Here is a 27,820-nt window from a genome sequence, read left to right as displayed (position 1 = left end):
AATATCTATAATTATTTGAGGAGCTGAGTATCAAAGACAGACTACTCCATTTTGTACTTTTTTCAGGAAAGGTGAAAAACTGCAGCGCGGTATATTCTTTAGATTCAATTGTGATTTTTTTTATGAATATACTTCTAGCGTCTTCTAATGCTTTTGAATAACGAAAATGTAAATATATTTATGTTTTATTCCCTAAAATCAATAAAGAAAATGGAGTTGGCCGGTATTGCAACCAAGGTGTGGAGCTGTCCGTTTTTGAACCCAATGTCGACCATTTTTGTTGTCTAATCTCTTCCTGGCTTAATTTTTAGGTGCTTCAACTACGTTCACTTGCATTTTTCGAAAAAATAACGTGAATAATATTAAAAAAAACGAACTGTTGAAATAACGTCGTAAACTGTTGCAAACTTGAAACGCAATGGCCACTCTCAGTAGGTGTGTTCTAGTGCGCATGAATATATCTGCTTGTTCCAACTCCGTTGCTTCACCAGAAGCGAAGTTAGAAAACTATAGGCTCTTCCAAGTTGTGCGTTACCTTTTTCGCTTTCCGGTGACCCAATTATAATATATCTGCTTGTTCCAACTCCGTTGCTTCACCAGAAGCGAAGTTAGAAAACTATAGGCTCTTCCAAGTTGTGCGTTACCTTTTTCGCTTTCCGGTGACCTAATTATAATATATCTGCTTGTTCCAACTCCGTTGCTTCACCAGAAGCGAAGTTAGAAAACTATAGGTTCTTCCAAGTTGTGCGTTACCTTTTTCGCTTTCCGGTGACCCAATTATAATATATCTGCTTGATTCAACTCCGTTGCTTCACCAGAAGCGAAGTTAGAAAACTATAGGCTCTTCCAAGTTGTGCGGTAACTTTTTCGCTTTTCGGTGACAATTATAATATATCTGCTTGTTTCAACTCCGTTGCTTCACCAGAAGCGAAGTTAGAAAACTATAGGCTCTTCCAAGTTGTGCGTTACCTTTTTCGCTTTCCGGTGACCCAATTATAATATATTTGCTTGTTCCAACTCCGTTGCTTCACCAGAAGCGAAGTTAGAAAACTATAGGCTCTTCCAAGTTGTGCGTTACCTTTTTCGCTTTCCGGTGACACAATTATAATATATCTGCTTGTTCCAACTCCGTTGCTTCACCAGAAGCGAAGTTAGAAAACTATAGGCTCTTCCAAGTTGTGCGTTACCTTTTTCGCTTTCCGGTGACACAATTATAATATATCTGCTTATTTCAACTGCGTTGCTTCACCAGACACGCGTTGCTTCACCAGAAACAAAGTTAAATTTTTAGTTCATGAATGTTTTTTTGATATTGATAACTATTTCCGAAGTGAAAGTCAAAACGTCAAGTAAACTTGATTTCAAACTTGAATTGTGGCTTATGCCCAAATAAAAATAGTAAATTTTATTTTGTATTTCTCACGCCGGTAAGAAGACAACAATGAAATGACTTTTTTACATTGGTCTGCATGTATGTTTTTTATTTCAGCTTCTATTTCCCTTCAGATATCGGCTTTAAGTTGTTTCTTTAAATGGTTCTTTGTTGAGGATCCCACAATAATGATTTTCCACGGTAAACATCAATAAGTTTGATATTTCCTTCTGACAGTTCCGACCACTCCATTCATTACTAACAAATATTCAACTCAGGCGCGCAAAAACCAACAAACCATTTGCAAACCCGTCCAAATACGTATCGCGAACCATCAAAGCGTTTGTTGAAAAACCGACAGAAGCTAGATCGTGGTGCGCCGTGTGCGTGCCGTTTGTGCGCCACTTGAAAACAGGTACTAATCTGACGAATATGCTGCGCGCGAGCGGCTCGCACACCGAGCAGAGCGCATATGTATACCCGCCTTTACATTCTAACTAATTTTGTAGCTCAAAGTTGGCTACAATTTTTGTTATTGCTATCTATTACTATAGCGGATCTATTGAGCTTTACCCCACTAATCAATCACCCTGTATATAAAATAACGGCTACTGAAGATATTCAGCTACGTTATTATCTATTGAATTCATTTTCTTTTTTCTTTTAATAAAAAATAATTTCAAAAACTTATTTATTGAGAAAATTTATTTTAGGTTACCTTCAAACAAAAGAAGCAAAATGTCAAATTTTAACCTAAACAACCAACCGTTCAGCTCGCTGTCAGCAAGTTTAAGAATCAAAGTGCAAACAGTTGTGAACGTGTTTGCATCTGGTGAACGCAGTCATTGTTAAAAAATAAGGCTATAATATATTAAAAAATCACTTAAATCGGACAATAGGTTTAGGAAATTCGAGATATCAAAAATGACCAATTTTGAGGGTCGCCCGTTTTCTCTTACGGGCAGTGTAGATATACCTAAAAAATATATCAGCCTCATAAAAATGACGTTGTATGGTTCAAAAGCCGCAGTTAGAGTATTCGCTGTGAGCCGATGAGTAGAGGGGATTTGACAGTTTTCGCCAGCGTTGTTGGTGGCAGTTTTGTGTACTGAATTTGAACAATTTTATCAGAAAAGTACAAGTTTCAAACCGCAAGAGAGCGCTACCGACGAAACCCATAGCCAATAAAAAAAAACAGAGGTAACCTCTAAATTTCACATAAACTTCTTCTTTTTCTCAATGGCCTCTTGCGCAAGCAGTCATGTATTCGCACGAATTTATATATTAATGGACCGTGATAGTGTGACGTCAAAACGTCAATTTTTTTCCAAACACGTTGTGTCTAGGTATACGCTACCGTGCACGCAAATAAAAAAGTTAGGTAGAATTAAACGTCATAACAAATATTTTTCTATCAAACAAACACTAAACATATCAAAATAGCGTGTATCAAAATATACAGTCACTGCCCACGCTAAATAGTCACTAGCTTGATGAAGTTTAACTTTTTTATTTGCGTACATTTTAGCGTGTACCTAGACATAACGTGTTTGGAAAACTTTTTTTGACGTTTTGACGTCACGACTATCATGGTCCATTATTAAAATTATAATGAATAAAATAAAAAAAAACATAATTACTTTTACTATTAATTCTGTGTATTCGTTCAGTAATCAGGTTACAATAATATTTCAGTTCATAATTTGGGTTTTTCTAGATAAATATCTATTTTTCTCGGTTTGTGTATTTCACATACACCAATTTTATCAGAAAAGTATAAGTTTCAAACCGCGGGAGAGCGCTACCGTCGAAAATCACAGCCAATATGAAGAAGAAAAACTGACACCCCTCTTTGACATCCACGTGGGAGTGAGACAGGGAGACGCACTATCAACCATGCTGTTCAACCTAGTTCTTGAGGCAGTCATCAGAGAAAACAATATATGTATTTTTACTACAAAAGCAAGATTACGTAGGTTAAAATTTCTGAGGTAAGAGCACTGTCAAAACATTAGAATGTGACTTTTCATCATGGCCACGTTTATGTCATTACTTGTCAGAGATATTTTTCTTTTTTTTTTGTTTGCTAAAAAATAATATCTATAATTATTTGAGGAGCTGAGTATCAAAGACAGACTACTCCATTTTGTACTTTTTTCAGGAAAGGTGAAAAACTGCAGCGCGTTATATTCTTTAGATTCAATTGTGATTTTTTTTATGAATATACTTCTAGCGTCTTCTAATGCTTTTGAATAACGAAAATGTAAATATATTTATGTTTTATTCCCTAAAATCAATAAAGAAAATGGAGTTGGCCGGTATTGCAACCAAGGTGTGGAGCTGTCCGTTTTTGAACCCAATGTCGACCATTTTTGTTGTCTAATCTCTTCCTGGCTTAATTTTTAGGTGCTTCAACTACGTTCACTTGCATTTTTCGGAAAAATAACGTGAATAATATTAAAAAAAAACGAACTGTTGAAATAACGTCGTAAACTGTTGCAAACTTGAAACGCAATGGCCACTCTCAGTAGGTGTGTTCTAGTGCGCATGACAACTTGACGGAAATACTACCTTTCGATTGGCCATAATGGAGTAGTCCGATTTTGCTACTAAATCAAGTTGGAGCTGTGGTCGTTTTGAAATGCAATTTCTTGCATGTTCTAGCCGCTTTTGAAACTAAAGCAATTCAGATTTGAATTATCTGTGAAAAATCCTAAAAGACTGTACAATTAACTCAATTTTGAAAAAAATGGAGTTGTCCGTCTTTGATACCAAGCTCCTCATTTATTCTAATTAATGATGTCAATTGGTTTTCATTACTTGCCGAAATATATTAAGTAACAACAATATTATCATAGTGTAGGTATAATCATTAAAATAGATTATTTAATATTTTTAAACTAAGTACCTACTGCAAACGCTAAAATTCAGAAGAAAACTTTCTGATTTTTTTAATAATAATGTTATTTCCAATAAACCTAATGTAAGAAATTTAAATTCTTTAACTTACTTATCTGCACTGCAGTTAATGGTAAAAGAGAATCCCATTATTTCGTTCTTGTTCAAAATAATCTATTAAAGATGCATTTTGATTTGCATATGTTTCTCAATACAAACACAAATACAATAGTATATAGGTACACAACAATAATTACTATAGTTTTTAAATTAAGGTATATTTAATATGAAGGTATTTATAAAAACAGTAGTACTTACAGTGTTTTAAAGCTATATTTTGAATCAAATTGTGGATTGTGCGTACGAAATGAAGTAAAAATACAGCAACACAGAACTGTTTCATAAAATGTATATTATTAATTATAAAAAATGTTTTTGGTTATTCAATTAATATAATTCTAAAATTCTCGATGTAATCGCGATTACGTTTTTCTTATTATAATATCATGTTGACACTTTTGCAAGATCGGTCAAGAGAAATGTCAATTTTAAAGTTGATGTTTATTTACGTTAATTAAGATTACAAATATTTCGGCGTATTATTAATATATTTCGACAAGAAATGAAAACCGATTGGCATCATTAATTAGAATAAAGAATTAGAGATATTATTTGTACAGTAAACAAAAACAAAGAAAATATCTGACAAGTACTTAATGACATTAACGTGGCCATGATGAAAAGTAACATTCTAATAATTTGGCAGTGCTCTGACGTCAGAAATTTTGACCTACGTAATCTTGTTTTTGTAGTAAAAATACTATAACCGGCCATATCAATAACAAAACAGTAAAAATTACTGCACATGCAGACGATGTAGCCATCATTAATAGGAACAAGCAATGACGAATGGAAGCATTCAAGGAAATTGATCCAGAATCATGAAAACGAGGGATTAAAATAAACGAAACAAAAACGAAGTACATGACCGCCAAAAGAATACCTGACAATGAAACTAATATCGCAATAGACCAATAGACAACTATACTATTGAACATGTGGATGCCTTCACATATCTGGGCACATAAGTCAACCAGAAGAATTCGGTAACTAGCGAAATTGACCTGACAATGAAAATGAAATGAAAAAACACCTGACAATGAAAATAATATGGCAATAGACAACTATACTATTGAACGTGTGGATGCCTTCACATATCTGGGCACAGAAATCAACCAGAAGAATTCCGTAAGTCGTGCCTTTAGGAGTTGCATTAATTTGTGGTCATTTAACACGTTGACTTCCGAATACTCCGATCAGAGTGCGCCGGCCTCCTTCGGCAACGCCGACTACTCCGAACGGAGTATCGATTACACAATCGAAGTAAGGCTCACGGGGTAGTCGGCGTTACCGAAGGAGGCCGGCACACCCCGTAGGCAGCCAACCTGTCAAGCTAAGGAAACGCCGCGCCGTCGTTGGTGGGTGCGATCATGGGTATTAAGAAGACAAGCCTTAGAAGCTTCAAGCATTCTATTGAGAGAATTGGCAGATAAGGATCCAGATGCATACCTTAATCATCTCCGCACGATTGAAACAAAATTTGATGACTTCTTACAATGGTTAGACTGTTAATTCAGAAAGAAAATATGTACTATGATGAGGGACGCTTTGCCCGAAAAAGTCAAATTTCAAATCGTTCTTAAACATCTTGCTACTGGGGATTGTCTTGGATCATTAGAAGCATTATACAGAGTACCGAGATGCTCAATATAATCTAAACCAAAACAACTTTGGAACATAATATCATCTGTGGAACAGCCGCTTTTGGTCGATCGTTTTATCTTTATCAACTCACAAGTATAACGTGTATTGATATCTTTAATTTTCAATTTTATGTTTTCTTCGGTTATATCACTAATATTCAAATCTTCAATTAGCAATTTAATACCATTTACACGACAACGAGTGTTCGAAACGAGAGTGCAGGGGAAAAACAAAAGAGGAACACCAAGAGTTATGTGGGTAGATGAAATCAGGAAAGAAGTCGAGAAGAAGGGATTGGCATTGGAAAGTGCAAGAAATCGGAAAGCATGGAGACTACAATGCCAAACTCAAATCCACCAGCCTTACACCTAAAGGTAGAAAGCCTTAGGACTAAGTAAGTAAGTACACGACAATATCGGTTTTTATAAGCCTACATTTTATAGTTCGTTTATAGTCATCCGTAGATATGAATACTTTTTAAAATGTACCAAGGACAGAGGCGTGTGCTCTTCCTTCCATTTGAACACCATTGCGTAGGTATGTACAGCACGACCAGATTCACTTTGTATTTGAGATTTAGATGCGCACTGTTGTCGACGTTCTGTTTTTCATATTTTCTAAATTGTATTTTGGTACCGTGCAAGTGTTTTACTTGGCGAGACGGTACCTAAATAAAATTGAAAAAATTTGGAAAAACCGAACGTCAACATCAGTTCACATCCAAAGTGAAGCTGGTTGTGCTGTAGTAGCAACGAATAGACACATATGCATATGCGTGTATATTCCTTGGTAGTAAGTAAAGTAGATATGTATCGTCCAAATACTCCCCTTTTCGACAGTGTAGCATGCACAACTTACTGTAAAAGTGAAATTGTTCAATTCTTGTGTTTCTCGTTCAACCGCGTTGAAGATTGAACGCTAGAAGTGAAAATATTGAGCATGTTCAATTATTTCAACGCCACTGAAAGACAAGATACAATGACAAAAAATGATTTATTTTCATGTTTACATCGGCCAATTTGGTTGCTTCATCCAAATTGAAAGGCAAAAGTGAACCATGTAATTTCGCTTTAAAGTAATTGAAAAAAATAAAATAAAAAAAAAAGAATGTGTGTGTACTTTGTACGCACGTAAGAAGTTATACTTCTATTATATGATTTCAACGAAATAAATATACTTTCAACAGGTTATTTGTATTTTATTTAAAGATTAAACTAATTTTTACTTAGTACTTTCCAAAAAATTTTATTAAATCAATAAGAAAAATAAAAAAAATTAGAAAACACACGGGGATTTGAACCGGGGACCTCTCGATCTCTGGTCATGCGCTCTACCACTGCGCTATACTCCCTTTGCTTTGACAGGTTACAAGATTTCTCATACATACTGACAAATTTAATAGACCAAGTGAAGTATACAAAAATACTTTAAATATACTTACTATTATTATAAAATATCTTATTCCCGAGGAAGACCAATCCAAAGACACAAAAATTATAATAAATATATTTACTAAAAACACTAATAATATATTCTTTTCACGCACACCTTATTTGAGCTACATAAAGATGTAGCGACTAACATACTGTCGGTGTGCGCATGCGCCAGGGAATGTAAAAATTCACCCTCGTGCCTAAAGAAGTATAACTTCAATAAAGAAAAAATGCCTCAACTGGGAAATAATTTTTTTTAGAAGAGTATTACTATGATATCCGTACAAAAAGGAAACATGAAGCGGCATTGTTATGATGGAGTGTGTAAGAGTGATACATAGTATACGTCATTCAAAGACAATAAAGATGAATAAATAAGTGCTACTTACTTTCATCCTTAAAAGTTTTTAATAGATCAGATGCTAACACTCCAAATGCATAGATATCAATAAAATCTTTCCTAGTCGAACTCATCTGGAACAGTTTTTCCTCATTTGGGTCAACTGATTTACTGTACCTATTGGACTTACATTTGTTTAAATAATCCACAGTTAAATCTTTGTATTTGCATAAAAATTCCATTCCAGCCAATTTCCAATTTCCTTCTTTTGATACATATATTGAGGATATGCACAAATTATTGTGAGATACTTCGGCATGACTGTGTAAAAAATTAAGTGCTTTCAGAATGGAATGTAATCCAACTGAAATTTCAAGACCACTTAGTTTTGCAATTTCCTGAGACAAGGGGGTTATTTCTTCAACGGCCAGATAATACTTTGCCAAGTCTTTATGCCAAGAAGATACATATTTTACAATGCAGGGATGTCTGTATATCATCAAATGCTGAAAAAATAAAAAACAATATCTTTAGTAATATAATAAACATATTTTATCATTCACTTAGACGTTTAAGAAAAAATTACAGCTACTAAGATTTTTTAATTGAAGTGGAGATGGAAATAGATATTGCTACTTTACACTTTACGCTTGCTATCGCAAAACATAACCTGCCATAATTAACATATTTACGTTGTTGGACTAAAGAAACAAGGCTGTAAAGGATCCCACAGAAAACTTATGGGAAATGGCTCTCTGTCAAATGTTCTGAAGCTTTGGGTTCTGGTAGTCCTTGATGTGTAGAACAAAAGACTCAATGGGCCCATGGCTCCAAAAAGTCACGGTTTTAAGATATAAGCTTCTGAGGTTATAGGTACAGTGAGGACGTTTGAATTGGGATAAATTCATTTTCTCGAGAATGGGCGACTCTGGAGATAAATCCCGAATCAGGTCGATTTCTATTTTTAAATTATAATTTTTTCGCATATATATATCATACTAGTGACGTCATCCATCTAGGCGTGATGACGCAATCGATGATTTTTTTAAATGAGAACAAGTGTCGTGTGATAACTCATTCGAAAGGTTATTTAATTCTCTATTCACTAATATAAACATTAACATACATAAATATTTATATAGGGCGCCCAAAAATTTTTTTTTGAATTAAGTTAATTGAGAGAGAAAAGAAGAATGTATGTAATTTATTTGATGCAAAATACATTTTACTGCTGTCAGAAAATAGAAAAAAATGTTAATTTGAAAAATAAACATTGCTTTTTTGCTTAAATTAAATGTTCAAACTGCTAAGAGGCAGGTGGGTGGCAGCTTTAATATTGAATTTAAGCGAAAAACAATATTTATTTATCAAATAAACATTTTTTCCTGTGTTCGGACAACAGTAAAATGTATTTTGAATTAAATAAATTATACCCATTCTTCTTTTTGTCTCAATTAATTTGATTCAAAAAAAATTTTTAGGCCTGTATAAATAATTATGTTATTGTTAATGTTTTCAAGAAGAGAAATGATAGAGGCATTCAATCAAATAGAACGAGCTGCACAAAATAGTGGCCTTAAAATCAACCAGAACAAAACAAAATATATGCAGGTAAGTAAAAACACAGAAATAAGGCAGCCACAAAATATAACAATAGGAGAATACATACTTGGGATCCCTAGTCACGTCTGATAATAACGTAGCGGAGGAAGTGAAGAGGCGAATATTTATTGCCAATAAAAGTTACCATGGCTTAATTCGGCAACTAAGATCAGATAACGTCGCAAGGAAAACAAAATGCCAAATATACAAAACCTTAATAAGACCGGTACTCACATACGGCTCAGAAACCTGGACACTCACTAAAAGAGAGGAAACAAACAAAGACGAAGAAGGTACAACTTTGAACTATACGAAATGTACCAGGATCCGGATATCATAACATTCATTAAAATAGGACGGCTGCGTTGAATGGGACATGTAGAAAGAATGGAAGAAGGCGAAATACCAAACAAAATATTCAAACAGATGCCAGTAGGAAAAAGAACAAGAGAAAGACCCAAGCTGAGATATTTAGAACAAATAGAAAATGATATAATAACCTTAAAAATAAAAAACTGGAGAAAAAAAGCACGAAACAGATCAGAATGGAGAATAATCCTGGAACAGACCAAGACCCAGAAAGGGCTGTCGAGCCAGTGATGATGATAAATGTTAATGTTTATATTAGTGGATAGAGAATTGAATAACCTTTCGAATGAGCTATCACACGACCCCTATTCTCATTTAAAAAATCATCCATTACGTCTTCACGCCCAGATGGATGACGTCACTAGTATGATATATACGCCAAAAAATTATAATTTAAAAATAAAAATCGACCTCTTTCGGAATCTACCTCCAGAGTCGCCCATTCTCGAGAGAATGAAATTATTCCAACTCAAACCTACTCACTGGCAGTACCTATAACCTCAGCCTCAGAGGTTTATATCTTAAAACTATGATTTTTTTGGTCAAACCGGCAAACAGGTGTATGTTCTCAAAGAAATTGAAGGTGTGTAAAAAAGTGTGGTAACACACAATATCATAAATGAACTTAACATAATATCATAAATGATATTATGTTCCAAAGTGTGTGTTTTTTACACACTTTCAATTTCTTTGAGAACATACACCTGTTTGCCGGTTTGACCTATTTAGAAGTGTGTACAAGTCATACAGTCTGTATGAGCAAGGACTACCAGAACCCAAAGTTTCAGAGCATTTGACAGAGAGCCATTTCTCATAATAGTGCAGTCACTGAAGGTTTTCACCTCCGATTTCGTTGAACCTCCATTGATTTTCATGAAAATTGGTGAGTAGTTAGAGAATACCTCAAGGAACAAAGGTGACATGATGCCAACTTGCGCTTTTACCCTGGGGCTGGATGCCACCCCTTCTCGGGGGTAAAAATAATTTTATTGAAAATAATACCATAAATCGATAGAGGGACAAATTCTAAGCAAAATTTATTATAAAAAATTATTAATGTAAATCAATATTTTGTAAATCAACTCAATCTATTTCAGTTATTAAAGATCAAAGATTTTATTTTTTTCGTAAAAAAATGCATGTTTTAAGGCTGTTTTTCACGTAAAGTCAAAAACTATAAGCTTTTACAAAAAGTTAAAAAAGTGTTACAAAAATTGAAGATAATAAAAAATTGAATTCACTTTTCACCTAAAAAACTAAACCAATGTTAATTCAAAGTGAGTTATGGATAATTGAATGTATATTTTTTTCGAAGAGTACTCATAATTCAAGCTTAAATAACGGAAAAACGATGGATTTTATAGAATATGCCTGGTAAACTCTTGTCAAAGTACTTCGAAATACCTATCAAATGAGCTCCAGAAGAAATTAATAGCATCAAAATTAAGCAAGTTATGATAAAAATAAGAGAATTTTTTAAGAAAAAGTGAAAAAATAAAATTTACGCCATTTCCACAAAAATTTAAATTTACAGTTATTATTACAAGAGTTTCTTTATATTCGCATAAGTAATAATTTCAACAATTTTGACTGGTTTAGAATGCATATTTTTGAAAAAAAGATGTAATTTAAAAAAAACAGAATTTTTAAAATCATCGTAATTTTCATTTTCTTTGGATAATAACTCCAAAAATACTCAATATACGTAAAAAATTATATATAACAAAATTTTAGTGTCTTCTGTATCAAATATTTCACCGTTTTTACTAGTTCTGTAGGGTAAAAAATAACCGAGATAGAAACGTTTAAAGCTTAAATTTTGCTGTGAGAACCATGTAACCGGGGCCATTTAACCTTTTATTTTGAAAAAAGTAAGGGGTCTAAGAGCTTAACTTCAACGTGGTTTAATAGCCCTTGGAATTAACTTTCAAATCGTTTTTAGGTGAACCTGATATCGTAAAAATTAACGGAGTTATTAAAAAAAAACAATAACATTTTTTGGAAAAATTTTTAAGATAAATTTTTAAAAATTCTTGGAGCATGAATTTTAATGCTATCAAGATAGATATTTCTAAGTATTTTGACAAATTAAATGTTTAATAAGTTTATGTTATAAAATTCATAATTTTCTCGTTATTCAAACTTGAATACTTAGATTTGGGTACCCGCCGAAATAAATATTATACATTTAATTACCTATAACTCACTTTTAGTTAACACTAAAAGATTTTTCTAGTAAGGAGTTTATTTCGTTTTTTATTAGCTTCAATTTTGGTAATAATAGCTTTTTTGTAAAAACTTATAGTTTTTGAGTTATTTATGGAAAATTGGTTAAAAACATGCATTTTTCTCACGAAAAATTAAAATCTTTGATCTTTAATAACTCAAATGTTTTGGTTTATTTTAGTAACTTTATATAACAAATGTTGCATAGAATTTGTCCCTCTATCGAATTATGGGGTTATCTTCAATAAAATAATTTTCACCCCTGAGAAGGGTAAATCCACCTCCAGGGTAAAAGCACAAGTGGGTACCATGTCACCTTTGTTCCTTGAGATATCCTCTAACCACTCACCAATTTTCATGCAAATCGACGAAGGTTCAACGAAATCGGAGGTAATAGCTCAGATCCACCTTCAGTCACTGCACTATAAGGTTTCTGTGGGGTCCTTTGTCGGACAATAGATAACCTATCTTTTGTAATTAATTATAAATACAGTCAAACCTGCCATATCCGGAACAATGTGGTGACAGATCGATCCGGATATGAAAAAATCCGGATATCAAGACCACTACTTCTTTTACAGTCTCTGAAAGGTTTTCTTCTTCATACATTCCAGTAATCAACGCCGTCAATAACTTTCGTCGATAGACACGTTTTATAGATTCTATAACACATTATTTCGCCATCTTTTAGTTCTTCTTTTAGTGCGCTGTCCAACAGCAGGACTGCCTTCGGACGGCGCAGAACCGTCCGGATATGGGGAGGTCCAGATATGACAGGTCCGGATATGGCAGGTTGTACTGTACTTTCAATTGAAAATTAAGGTTTTGTAGTAACAAAACTATACTGTGCTAGAGTGACATCTTTTGGATTACACAAATGGGTTATATATTATCATTAAAATATAGTCATATTGTCTTTCAACTAATTATGGGATATATCAGATTTTTTTATTTATATACGGTTACAACCATTTACAGAAAAAAAACAATAGATTAAAATATAAATTACATACAATAAAGACAACAAAAAATACAAATTATCAATATAAATAAAATATGTTGCCAATACAAATTACATAAATAATCATACCTAAGGACATTAATTAGTGTGGTCGGCGGACATAAGCAGACAAGTCACTTTTGAGTTTATTATTATTATTATTATTATTATTTTTACAGCACAATAAGTAGTTAATGTTTACTAAAACCTGACTCAGGAACTTGCTATAAGTTTGAAAAAGGTCAATATTAAGGTGCTGGTTTGCTAGTCTGGCAGTTCTAGTGAGGAAGTTGTTAAGACCATAGTTAGTATGGTGGATTGGGTAATGGAAACTAACTGTAGCCCTGGTTGTTCTTAGTGGGACATGAATATTAATTTTTTGAAGAAGCTCTGGAGTTCCAGTTTTTCCATGTAGGATGTTGTGGAAAGTGATGAGATCCCTTCTCTTATGATGAGCAGTGACCGGTGCCATATCCAGGATATTAAGAATATCTGCATCATTGTAGTTGTCCAAGATATTAAGTCTATATGCAATTTGCTTTAAAAATGTATGTTCAACTAACTGAAGAGCATTAGTATGCACTCCATAAAAAGGAGACCATACACAGGAGGCATACTCAAGATGGGGACGGACCAAGGCACAGTAGAGGGTTTTTAAAGCTGTAATATTTGTGAAGTCCTGGGTGCATCTTCTAATAAAACCAAGCATCTGGAAAGCCTTATTAACAACATTCTCCAGATGATGTGAAAGCTGTAAGTTTGTATCAAGGGTGACCCCCAAGTCTTTAAAAAGGGAAGTTCTTTCGAGAGTATAGTGACCAATATTGTTTATTTATTTATTTATTCACGGGCAAGCCCTATTCAGATATAAATGTTACAGTGTTCTAAATTATATAACATAATTTATATAACATAAAAATAATGCTATGAGTAGTACAGTTACAAAAAAGAAAAAAAAAAGAATACGATAACATTAGGTCAGTACAATTACAAACAAAAGATATCACTTAAATCAATTCAGAAATGTTCCAAGGTATAACGGTTTTGAGTTATCTAATACATACAGGTCATGTAACACTAATCACAATACAAAAGCTCTGGCCGAAAATATTAAAAAGTTAAAAAGTTAGGGAAGAAATATGGTTTTTAAAGCGGGAAACTGATATATTAAAAATTTCGAGGTTATTTAATGAGTTAGCTAATCGAAGAGTTTTAGGAATAAATGTGTTGTAAGAATAACTGAATCTATGAAAAGAGACATGAAAGGTTTGCACCTGCCTATTAGTCGAACGACTGGGGACAAATAGAGATATTTTGGAGAGAAGCTCGGGGCAGTTACACAGCCCGTTGATAATTTTAAATAAAATTATTAAGTCTCTTTGTTTTCTGCGTACCTCAAGAGGAGGTAAGTTCAGTATGCGCTCTAATACAGAATAGTCGTAGTATACATGCATCTTAGTGGCAGTATATATATCAGAAAATTGTGTTGGACAGCCTCAAGTTTCAGTTTATGAGTAAAGTAATGGGGGGACCAAATTGTGGAACAGTAATAGAAATGAGATCTAACCAGGGAGAAATAAAGGGATTTAATAGCTGAGATGTTTGTAAAGTCTCTGGTGGTTTTTTTATAAAGCCAAGCATCTTCATAGACTTCTGTATTGTACTAGAAATGTGTGATTTATAGCTAAGGGCGAAGTCAATGATCACACCTAGATCCCTAGTTTCAGCGGCAGAATGTAAGGTCAGATTATTTATACTATATTCGAAGATGATTGGATGATGAGTTCGGTGGAAACGAAGAATATGGCATTTGGATGCATTCAAACACATACCATTTTGCATACACCAGTTAGATAGGCGATCAATATCGCCTTGTAGACTAAGCGAATCAGCCTCACATATGATTATTTTAAAACATTTTAAATCATCAGCGAATAACAAAGTTTCACTTACTTGGAAACAGGGTATTAGATCATTGATAAATATATTAAACAACAGAGGTCCCAAGTGTGATCCTTGTGGTACACCTGAGGTAACAGAGATGGTATGAGAATAGTGATGATTAACCCTGACAATTTGTGATCTTTGCGTAAGATAGCTCTTGAGCCACTTCAATATAAGGCCATCAACTCCGTATAAATAAAGTTTATGAATCAAGAGCTCATGGTTAACTTTGTCGGAAGCTTTGGAAAAGTCAGTATACACAGAGTCAACTTGTAAACCCCTCTCAAGAGCATCTGTCAAAAAATCAACATATGTTATGAGACCCAATTCTGCTGATTTTTTGGATGTAAATCCAAATTGTTGGGCCCCTATAATTGGCGAGAAGTCATAACTTAAAAAATCGGAAATAATGCTCTCAAAAACTTTAGGAATAGCACTAAGAATACAAATGGGACGATAATTACCTATATCCGATTTTCGACCTGATTTATATATTGGAGTGACATAAGAGTTTTTCCAGTAGTCTGGAAATTCCCCTGTTAATAAAGACTTATTAAATATATAAAAAAAGTGGGCGTGATAGAATGAAGCTGAATGTTTTAAGGAAAGTGGGGGGAATTCCATCAGGACCAGGACCTTTGTTGGTATTGAGTTCAGACAGTTTTTCGTAGATTTTTGAAATTTCAATGTGATAATTAGACACATTAACCAAAGGTGAAATCTGGGTTACATGCGGATGTAAGGATTGGTTAGTATAGACGGAAGAGAACTGGTTAGCAAAAAAATTAGCAATATCAGTTCCATTGAAGGCAGTACGATCTCCAAGAGTCATTGTATTAGGTATAGCGTTATTTTCCCTTTTACTACTTACAAATTTCCAAAAGGATTTAACGTTATTAACAATAGAATGTTCGGTACGTTGAATGTAATCAGCATAACACTGTCTTGATAAAAATTTACATCTAGTTCTTAAGCTACTAAATGCTGCATAACTTTCTGGACACCTTGTGCTCTTATATATCTTGTGCGCTGATTTCTTCTCGTGAAGCAACTTCTTCAGCTCAGAGGAGTACCAGCATGGATATTTCTTATCACAGATTTTTTTTAGCGGAACAAAACGATCAATGATGGAATAAAAAATGTCGTAAAATACAGAAACCATGTCAGAGAGCTCTTTTCCTTGAAGTGCACCATCCCAATTAATTGCTTCAAGGGAAGAACGAATTGCTGCATAGTCAGCATGAACAAAGTCATAATAATACTCTTCACCAGATGAATGATCATTTATGATTTTGAGTGGCAAACTGCATTCAAGCGGAGGATGATGTGTGTCCACTGGAATTAAAGTGTCGATAGCCTTCAATACATCAATACCCAATGGAGATAAAATGAGATCAAGCGTAACTCCTCTATTGTTGGTTATTTCGTTGGTCTGGAAGAGATTGAAAAAAGCACATATATTGGATATAGTTTCAATAGAATCAGCTTCAGATTGTGTAGCTGTAGGCTGAGGAGAAGCAACGGAACAATAATCATCGACATCCCAAACTGCAGATGGAAGATTAAAATCACCCAATAGAAAAAGGTTTGCTCTATAATATTGCTCACTTATAGTGATAAGCTGTTCAAAGTATGATTGGTATAAAGTAGCTATAGATTTAGGTGGAAAATATACTGTACCGATTATAGATTTGTTATTAAAGAGAACAAACAACTGTTCAATCGAAGGATCAGACTGAATTTGATAAGAAGGAATTGAGTTCTTAATGGCAATCAATACTCCCCCACCTCTACTGAAGACACTGGAGTCCTTAGAGCGGTCGGTTCTGTAGATATTGTAGTTAAGAAGCCCAAGTTCAGCATCCATAATGTCAGGTGTGAGCCAGGTTTCAGTTAAGATAATGATATCATAGGAACAGTTGCTGACATTCAAGCTGAGGTCAGACAGTTTAGTTCTTAGTCCTCTAACATTTTGGTAATAAAGTATAGGGCTGCCCGGTTTTAGTTTTTAATATTTGTAGTCCAAAACAATAGTATTTCTGGAACGGGAAAAGTCATAGTTTTACATTTAGTTGGATTAAGTTCCATGTCATTTCTTTTACACCACTCTAGCAAGTTATTTAAATCGTACTGTAGTTTTTCACAATCCTCTGGGTATAATTTTAGATCATCAGCAAAGAGCAAAAATACACTGATTGCGATGCATTCATTTATGTCGTTTATGAAAATATTAAACAAGAGTGGCCCAAGGTGAGAGCCTTGAGGCACTCCTGATGGAACTTGGATAATTTTAGAAAGAAAAGTGCCAATTTTAACAATCAGTCTAAGATCAGATAAGTAGCTTTGGAACCATGACAATAAAGGCTCATCAATCCCAATCAGTTTTAACTTACGCAACAAAATATTGTGTGGCACCCTGTCGAATGCCTTGGAGAAGTCAGTGTATATCGTATTAACTTGATACCCCTTCTCCAAGGTGCTAAGTCTGGATCCCGCGTATGAAAAAAAAGTTGATTCAAAGATTCAAAAATTTATTGACTACGTTTACAAAAAAAAAATTTTTGAATTCATAGCAAGTCAATTTGATATATATAAAATACATGAGATAATGTGTACATATAAACAATATAACATATAGAAATATAAATACATTCACGCACATTTACAAAATATGACATCGGAAAACATAGTGAGTAATATTCATGTCCATGATACTGCTTACAATAATCGAAATATTCACTAACGGAGTAAAAAGCATCTCAGTAGATATTTTTTCAGAATGACTTTAAATTTATTGATTGTAAGGTTTTTAAAATCTATAGGTAGGACATTATACATGTTAAAATCAATTGAGTTTTTTTGTGATTTACTCAAACGATATTTGACTGTTCTGATATTATTTGCACCTCTTGTGCTGTAATTATGCAAGCCAGACTGTTTAACTAAAGTATCTGCAGTTTTGTGTGTTTCCACGAGAACATTGTATAGCCATAGTGTTGGCAAGGGCATTATTTTATATTTAATAAATAATGGTTTGCAAGATTCCAAGTAACCAACTTTTGCAATTATTCTAATTGCTTTTTTTTGCAATTTAAATATTGTTAGTGCATTGCAAGAGTTTCCCCAAAAATAACGCCATAACGCAAAAACGAATGGAAGAGAGAAAAATAAATTGTTCTTAAGGTATCAACACTTGTAACAAGTTTTAGTTGTCTAAGTAAAAATAAAGTACTGGAAAGTTTGCCTTTGAGATAGTCAATATGGTTATACCAAGTCAGTGTGTTGTCAATTGTCATGCCCAGCAATTTTACAATATTTTTTTCCACATGAGCATCGAATGGATTACTTGAAATGAATAAATTTTGAGTTTTGGTGTCATTTAGTTTAAGTTTATTTGCTGCGAACCATGATTGAGCATTTGAATTTATGTTCCTAGAATTGGTTTCTAAAAGAGAATGATTTCTGTCAGAAAAAATAAAAGTAGTGTCATCTGCAAATAGTACTGTTTTACATGGAGCCATAAAATTGGGCAAGTCATTAACATATATAATAAATAATAGAGGGCCCAAAACAGAACCTTGTGGAACTCCATGCTTAACATGCTTAAATTCAGAGAGACAATTTCCGTATCTGACTGCTTGGTATCTATCACTTAGATAAGATTTAATTAGTTCTAGAGGAGTACCTCTGATGCCGTAAAAGTGCAGTTTTTTTAGTAAAATTTCATGAGAAACACAGTCGAAGGCCTTTGAAAGATCACACAACGTTACAGCAGTTTGGTTATGCTTCTCCAGGCCATCCACTTGCCACTCATCACATCTAAGAGTGCATGAGTTGTGGCACGATCCTTTCTATAGTCTTTTTACCACAAAAACGTTATTACGTAGGTCAAAATTTTTGACATAAGAGAACTGTCAAAACATTAGAATGTGACTTTTCATTATTGCTATGTTTATTATAAACACGGCAATAATGAAAAGTCACATTCTAATGTTTTGACAGTTCTCTTACGTCAAAAATTTTGACCTACGTAATAACGTTTTTGTAGTAAAAATACTGTAGCGTGATTAGTGTAATTACTTCTAATTACAATAAAACTAGCGGTTCGTAATTTATATACGACTTTATTTTTTATTTATACAAGTTTACTTTACAAACTTTAGCTTAAGACTAACTCTATTTACAAATATGTCCTATTTATATATGCGATACAGATATTCCAGAAATATCTATATATCTCCAGCTATGTCCATGTGACCGCTTGCACGTCATCGGCGCTGCATCGGCGTATCTCGAAACATCGATAGTGTTCTGTCTGTGCGGAGACGGGAGCTGGTATACGAGGGTAGGTCAATAATTATTTTGTTACACTGCTCCCCTCTTAAGATCTGAGCGTCCCGATCAGCAACTCTAGATGGCCCAGGATGGCGGAATCTACAGGATTCTCCAGCTCTGCATACACCCCTAGAAAAGAAGTAACAGTCTACTGTCTTTGAAGGGTATGACATCTTCGGGTTCATGCAACACACAGTAATCCGTACGCCAGTTTCTCTGAAGATCACTTCCAGCATGCTTCTCACAATCTTCCAATCCAGATTTTCTACTGCATGGCCAATTTTTGGTAAAGCCAAATCTTTGATGTCATAATTACAGACCATTTTCTTCAAATTAGTTAGAGCACGCCATATGTTCTCGTAGCTTGGCGTGTCCGTATAAGACTTCCTGGTCACTATATACAGCAAAGATCGAGGACCATCTTCCAATCGCAATACTCTTCCAATTTTAGGTTGTTGATTCCTTAACTCGTCCAGGCGGCCGAACTTTCTATTGAATACGGACGAGATTCCTTTAGTCATCTCGAGGTCTTGTGCAACACAGTGGGCTAGAGAGACGTTTTCTGGAACACCAAACAGATCTTGCTGAACTTCTGTGGTCACGCCGAATCTAGCACTCTTTCTTTCTGCGTAATTTGACATAAATTCCTTAAAACTTGGCTGTGGTGCATCTTTCATCTCCTGTTGGAGGACTCGGGCTTCCTCTGTTTCATTTGAGCCAGCATATGGTGCAAGACGATTTATGTGAATAACTTTTGGTTTACCGTTTGGTAACTTCTTAATTCTGTATATTACGTCATTTATTTTCTTCTTAACTTCATACGGACCTTCCCATTGTCTTTGCAGTTTAGGACACAGGCCTCGACGACGTTGTGGATTATAAAGCCAGACAAGATCACCTACTTCGAAGCTTTCATTCTTGCAGCGAGAATCATATTGATCTTTCATTCTGTCACTGGCTATCTGGATGTGTTGTCGGGCAAGTTCATGAATGTTGTTCATTCGTAACTTCAGGCGGTCTACGTATTCTTCGCCTGCAACATATTCCTCGGAAGGTCTGCAGCCAAACTCTAGGTCGCAGGGCAAACGAACTTCACGACCCAACATCAGGCAGGTTGGTGTTTGACCTGTAGTTTCATTTACGGCCGAGCGGTAGGCCATCAGGAATAAATGAATGTGTTGGTCCCAATCTCGCTGATGTTCAGATACAACTTTGGACAAGTGTTTACCCATCGTTCGGTTCATCCTCTCGACCATCCCATCTGATTGAGGATGCAGGGGTGTTGTTCTGGTCTTATTGACACCAATCAATTTACAAACGTTTTGGAAAAGAGCTGACTCAAAGTTTCGCCCTTGGTCGGAGTGGATCTCCAAGGGAACACCAAATCGGCTGAAGAATTCTTTAACAAGTACCTCTGCAACGGTAGCAGCTTCTTGATTTGGTAATGCATAGGCCTCGGTCCATTTCGTAAAATAATCCATGGCTACCAGGATGTATTTATTTCCAGCATCAGTTTCTGGAAATGGACCTGCAATGTCGATTGCTATTCTTTCCATAGGACTGCCAACATTGTACTGTCTCATGGGTGCTCTCTTTTTACCAACTGGACCATTACCGGATGTACACAATTCACATTTCTGGCACCATCTTCTTACATCATCTTTACAGTTCACCCAATAGAACCGTTCTCGAACCTTTTGCAGAGTCTTCGTAATACCAAAGTGTCCACCTGATGTACCGTCATGCAGCTGACGCAATACTTCTGACACTTTACTTTTAGGTACAATCAACTGAAGCTTAGATTCTGTACCATCATCGTTCTCAAAGGTTCTGTACAGAAGATCATCTTTTAGTATCAGGCAATTCCATTGGCTCCAGTAGGCCTTGACTTCCGGACTACATGCACTAATGTTTTGCCAACTAGGTCTCTCACCTCGACGCATCCAATCCAATACTCTTTTTATACATGGATCGTCTTCTTGGGCTTCTTGTAACTGTTGTGGCTGCCATTGCTCATTAACGACGGTAGTTCGTCTCACAGGGCAAAGCTGTTCATCTACTTTAAGCCGGTGATTACAACTTTCACTGCATGGCCGTATCGAGGAAGCATCTGTATTTGAACCAACTCTTCCAGCCCTCTTCATGCGTCTCTTCGGCATCGTGTCACGAATCACCCTCCGTACCATTTCCACCAAACGTTCATCTTTTCTCTTATCGCCTTTTTCCACGGTTATTACTCGATTGTTTCGTGAAGCTTGGCTAGCTGCTTCGTGTTCCAAGGCAATAGCAAGTGCTTCATCTAAAACTTTCGGTCTTGCTAGTCGTAAAGCTTTCTGTAGTTCATTATCTTTCAGCCCACTGACGAAGGTATCTACTGCAATTTCTTCTAAAACGCTGTCTGGCACCTCTGGATAAGCCAACCGCACCACACGAGCCACATCTGCTTCAAATTCTTGCAGATTCTCACTTGCTCGTTGACTTCTACTTCGCAGTTGTGCTTTGTATACTTGTTGTAGATGGGCATCTCCATAGCGTTTTTCTAGACGAGTGAACAAGGTCTGGTAACAATTTTCTTGACCCTTAGGAATTGATCTTAATATATCTGCAGCATCACCTCGCAAAGCAGCAGTCAAGGAAACAGCCTTTTCCTGTTTGGTCCAATGATTGGCGGTCGCAATAGCTTCAAATTGTCTAAGATATATGGACCAAGAGGACTTTCCATCGAATGGTGGTAATTTGAATCTCATATTATGCGACGTTTCGTCTCTCGGTAGTTCATCTTTCACTACCGGATCTAACGCTGCTGCATTAACTGATGGTTGTACTTTTGTATCGGTTATCATGCTCTCTAGTTGTTTGATCTTTTCTTCTACGGTCTCTACACTTTTCTGCATCTTATCGAATGTTCTAGAAACTTCTTCAAATTTCTCGTCATTCTGTCTACAAACGTCTTTAATTACTTGAGAAACACTTTCAAATTTCTCGTCGCTTTTTCTAGAAGTTTCATCGATCTTTTGAGAAACACTTTCAAATTTCTCGTTGTTCTGTCTACTAACTTCTTCAAGTTTCTCGTCGCTTCTTCTAGAAGTTTCATCGATCTTTTGAGAAACACTTTCAAATTTCTCGTTGTTCTGTCTACTAACTTCTTCAAGTTTCTCGTCGCTTCTTCTACTAACTTCTTCAAGTTTCTCGTCGCTTCTTCTAGAAGTTTCATCGATCGTTTCAGAAACAGTTTTTAATTTCGATAAGATTACTTGTTCTGCTGACTGGAAGTGGAACGTCTTTGGGTCTTCTCCGTTCTTCGTGAGGACATCCTCGAGTCGTGCTTGTAGGACTATCTTGAGCCCACTGCTGTCCAGATCCCGTTTCCGAGCTGTTCACGGAGCTGTTTTACTGTAAGTTCTTGTAGCAACATCTTTGGTCGGCACACACGTACTTTCCAAAATGTCTTTTAACAGTCTTTCCGAATACCGAACAATCAACGCACTTTAACTATTCCCGACGAATAAAGTCCAAAAGTATTTTAAAGTCTTTCCGAATACCGAACAATTAACGCACTCCGGTTATTCCCGACGAATAAAGTTCAAAAGTCTTTTAAAGTCTCTCTGTAATTCACTTATTTATATCGCACTAAGTTAACCGAACACCGACACCAACTGTAGCGTGATTAGTGTAATTACTTCTAATTACAATAAAACTAGCGGTTCGTAATTTATATACGACTTTATTTTTTATTTATACAAGTTTACTTTACAAACTTTAGCTTAAGACTAACTCTATTTACAAATATGTCCTATTTATATATGCGATACAGATATTCCAGAAATATCTATATATCTCCAGCTATGTCCATGTGACCGCTTGCACGTCATCGGCGCTGCATCGGCGTATCTCGAAACATCGATAGTGTTCTGTCTGTGCGGAGACGGGAGCTGGTATACGAGGGTAGGTCAATAATTATTTTGTTACAATACTATAAACCCATATTGTGAACTGGTAAGAAAGTTATTGGTTTCAAAGTACGATATTATGCGTTGCTTCAGAATTTTTTCTATTATTTTACTGAATATGGAAACGATAGAAATTGGTCTATAATTGTCTACAAGATCACGATCGCCCTTCTTAAATACAGGAACAATTTTGGAGTATTTAAATCCAGTTGGAAATATCCCGATTGAAAAAATGTTATTAATGAGATGTGTTAAAGGATCAGTAATTATTTCACAAGTATTTTTTATAAAAGAAGCGTTTAGCTCATTTGTATCCAAACAATTTGAATTTTTTAGTGAATTTATAACCTCCGATACTTCTTGTTGAGTAGTTGGAGATAGAAAGAATGAACTTGATGGAGCTGGGAAGTTTTGATATTTCAAGATTATGTCGTCTCATGTATTAGGAAGGGTTTTTATAATGTTCTCAGCAATTTCAACAAAAAAGTTATTGAAAGTGTCACAAGATAAATTGGTTGTTATATTATGTGAACTATTTGTTTTGTTACGCTCATAGTTAATTATCTTCCAACTAACTAAACCAACTTCCATCTAATTATCTTAATATTAATTTCTCATAAGCCATCTTTTTCGCGTTTTTCAACTCGGAATTATAATGATTTTTGTATTTTTTATATTCATTGTAATGTATTGGATTTTTACTAGAATCAGCACATATTTTATAAGAGTGCAGATAATTTCTCATATTTTTTAAGTTGTCATTAAACTAATTTACAGGACATTTTTTATTTTTAATAAACAATGTTTTTAGTGGAAAATAATGAGATACTGCATAATTATAATTATCTATTAAAAACGTTGCTAAGCAATCTACATCAAAATCACTATCAAAAATGTTCCAGTCCAACTCTGATAAAAAGTTTCTCATTTTTAAAATACCTTCCTGTGTAAAGGCTCTAGTGCAAACACTTGATTTTAATTTATTTGATGATTTGATTAAATTAATATACTGTCCGCGATGGTCTGAAAAACAAGGTTCAAGGACATTTGTCTGAAACTGATTTTCTTCAAAATTTGTCATAATATTGTCTATACAAGTGGCAGATGTAGCAGTAACTCGAGTATAGTCATAAATTGTGTGTTTTATACCAAAAGATGATGTTATAGAAGTCAATTCACTAATGTTTGGTGTTTTTCCTTTAAAATTGATATTAAAATCTCCCAAAATCACTACATTCAAATTTGGCCTCATAATGTGATCCAATAGATTTTCAAAATTTTTGAAAAAAGACTTAAAATCGTTACATTTACTAGATCTATACACTACCAATACAACAGTGTTAATATCTTGAATAAAAATTCCACAAAATTCAGATGTTTGTTCAATATTAAAACTATCGCAGTTTATAGCTTCAAATTTTAAAGTATTTTTAACATAGATTACAGTACCACCATTCTTTTTATTCTTCCTACAGAAACTGCTAGCAAGTAAATACCTATCGATATTTATGTATCTGAGATTTGCTTCACTCTGCCAGTGCTATGAGAAGCAGACAACGTCAAAGTTTAATTCCAACAAAAATAAATCAATCATTTCTATTTTATTTGCTAAACATTGAACATTAACATGGAACACACTCACCAAGTTATCGCCAATTAAAATATTATTATGTTTTTCAGGAACTTCTAAACTTCCTACGTTAACATCAATATTTTTTCTATTTGTGTTGACTAGTCCTTTTCCAATACGGCTGCACTGTTTTGAAAATTTCCTTTAAATTTAAATCTTCGAACAATTGCCCCTTGGGGCAATAATGATGGATTATTTATTTCATTAAGTTTTTCTAAGGGGAAAGAAACTTTAAAGGATGATGCTGTTTCCGTTTTATGCCATTGAACACATTTAAAATTAATATCTGGAGCAGTCTCTTTTAGAACATTTAAAAGGTCCTCACTTTCCATTTCTACACCCACACGCGACACATGAACGTGACCCATTTTAGGGACGGTTGTAAAATTACTGACTACTTTATTTCCAAAAATTGGTTTGTATTTGTCATAGTTTAAACTATTTGGTTTTTGTCTATTTATTGGAACAGTATTTTTTGATTTGTTGTTGATGTTGTTTGATTTGTTGTTGATTAATAGCAAGCTGAAAATTTGTTAATATCTTAAGGATGTCTAGTTGGACAAACTTTGATATATGGGAACACTGGAACAGGAGAAGTTTTAATTGTGGAACAGGTTAAAAATTTGGAACGGTCAGACCACGAAAACGGCACATGTATTTTGTCCGACAGAACAGACTTAAACTCTCCGAACAGAGATTAAACTCTCATGCAAAAATCAGACTGCTATTTATCACCAAATGGGCGTTTTAATGAGTGGAACATGTAGAATTTGTCAAATGACAGGAATTATGACAGGTGATAAATAGCAGTCTGATTTTTGCATGAGAGTATAATCTCTGTTCGGAGAGTTTAAGTCTATTCTGTAGGACAAAATAAACGTGCCGTTTTCGTGGTCTGGCCATTCCAAATTTTTAACCTATTCCACAATTAAAACTGCCCCTGTTCCAGTGTTCCCATATATCAAAGTTTATCTGACTAGACACCCTTAAGCTATTAACAAATTTTCAGCTTGCTATTAATCAACTTTTTTTTCATACACGGGATCCAGACCTATGTCCAGCAAGAAGTCCACCTGACAGAAGATTTAATTCTGTAGATTTTCGTGGTCTAAACCCAAACTGTTGTTGGACTATAGTTGATTTTTTAACCAAGAGGAGTAAACTAAAAAAACAGATTCACACCCAAGAAAATTGCTAGAAAATTCACCAAATTCATCTTCTTTTTTCGTTGATCATATCAGCTTTCGATGATAATCCATACATATTATATTATACTAACACATCGCTAAAGAGTTCTAAAAACAACTGTTTTTATACAAAAATTGACTAAAAATATAAAAATTTAAGGAATAATGCAGAAAACACAAAAAATCGCCGATATACTTAATTAACCTATAAAATGACAGAAGTTCCAAAATTTCATAAATGTCATTAGTGTCAAAATTTAATAACAGTGGAGTAAACTTGCCTACGGTTGGACCAATTAGAAACAAGCATTACGGTGCGGTAAATTTGAATCACTCCTCTTGGTTAAAAAACAAACAATAGTAGAGGTTCAAATAGAGGGGTTAGAATGTCACATACCAGACTTTCAAATACCTTGGGGATTGCACTGATTATACTAATGGGACGATAGTTTGTTACACAGGTTTTGTCACCGGATTTAAAGATGGGCTTTAAAAAGCTGTCTTTCCAGTAGTCGGGGAAGATTCCAGTTTGGAGGGAGAGCTTGAAAATGTGGTAGAGGTCTTGAAAGAATAAAGGAGCATTTTTTTAAGAATAAGGTAGGTAGCCCATCTGGTCCAGGCCCTTTGTTAACATCCAAAGAAGAGAGTTTACTAAATATATCTGATATTTTAATATCAAGGTGTGGAATATGGTTATTGGATGTGGATATTTCATGATTTTATTAACATCCTAAGTGCTCTAAACTTTGTTGCAAACACACGCTAAACTAAACACAGTTGCTCGAAATGACATAGTGTAGTTTACCTCCGAGGTCCAGAAATATAATCTAGTTTTTGCCACTTTGAATTACCTGAAAAAGTCTAAAAATGTTTAAGCATTCAAATTTCTTGTACCTCTTTTTGAGTTCTAAGAAATCAGTCACCTGGATCTTTTTTAAAAGCAGAATAAAAAGAATTTAAACAGAAATAGTTACATGTGTACCTTCCCAGTAATTTAAAGGTTAAATAAGCTTTACCTTTGAATTTATTTGGAGAGGAGGTTGTGACTTCCATAAATAAGCAGTGTCCATAAATAGTTCTCCAATAAATACAGTTAAATGCGAACTGCTTTCTTGATTAAAAATTACTGCGGAATGCTGTGTCCAAAAATCACAAACCTCTACTGCTTTTTCCCTAATATCTATACCTGGTATATTAGTAGACTGCTCATTGCCCATGTTTAATTTTGGTTACTACTATATAGTTATACGTTATTAAGTTTTGATATATTAGGAATTATCCTATTATAAACTATGTAAAATATTTATGAGAATGAGAATATCATTTTTCTGTTTTAATCACACATTCTTGTGACGTCTTATTATTATGACGTTTATTATTATTATTAATTTAAAAAAGGTTAGGTTATCTAAAAAGATATCTAAAAATAATAGAAATACTACTCTTCTTCTTTACGTAGCTGTTTTTCATTTACAAAATATTGAGCATTAATGTTTATTTTGAAATCGTCAATAATTAAACTTAATTTCAAAGTAAAATTGTGACGTAGTCCCAACTAAAATAGTATATTAAAATAAATAATAGTTTGTGTTAGATTAAATAAAAACCATTACAATTGGATTCTTTGCGCTACAGTATAAATAGGCCCTCTATTTGATACCTCGGCAGTGTTGCTAGAGATGCAAAACCCGCCAAGTCACATTTTTGTGAAATTTTAGTTTGATGCGGGAATTTGTTCTTTGTGTGTGTATATACATAAGTTCAAATATA

The 27,820-nt window shown here is 34.4% G+C and overlaps 1 protein-coding gene across 1 annotated transcript in view; it reads right to left on the bottom strand.

Annotated features, from left to right (window-relative positions):
* Positions 1-27,434, bottom strand: part of LOC114334685 (protein-associating with the carboxyl-terminal domain of ezrin) — a 70,168-nt gene extending 42,734 nt beyond the window's left edge. The window contains exons 1-2 of the mRNA XM_028284788.2: positions 27,067-27,434; positions 7,857-8,313 (exon numbers count right to left, since the gene is read on the bottom strand). Of these exons, the coding sequence (XP_028140589.1) occupies positions 7,857-8,313; positions 27,067-27,267 (658 nt within the window). The 5' untranslated portion in view covers positions 27,268-27,434. The remainder of the gene's footprint in view (positions 1-7,856; positions 8,314-27,066) is intronic.
* Positions 27,435-27,820: the final 386 nt, after the last annotated feature.

The sequence above is a fragment of the Diabrotica virgifera genome, chromosome 2, assembly GCF_917563875.1.
Source record: "Diabrotica virgifera virgifera chromosome 2, PGI_DIABVI_V3a".
In the NCBI taxonomy this organism is placed as follows: domain Eukaryota; kingdom Metazoa; phylum Arthropoda; class Insecta; order Coleoptera; family Chrysomelidae; genus Diabrotica; species Diabrotica virgifera.
Note: the sequence above shows the minus strand (reverse complement) of the source record. Positions and strands in the feature narration are given on the sequence as shown.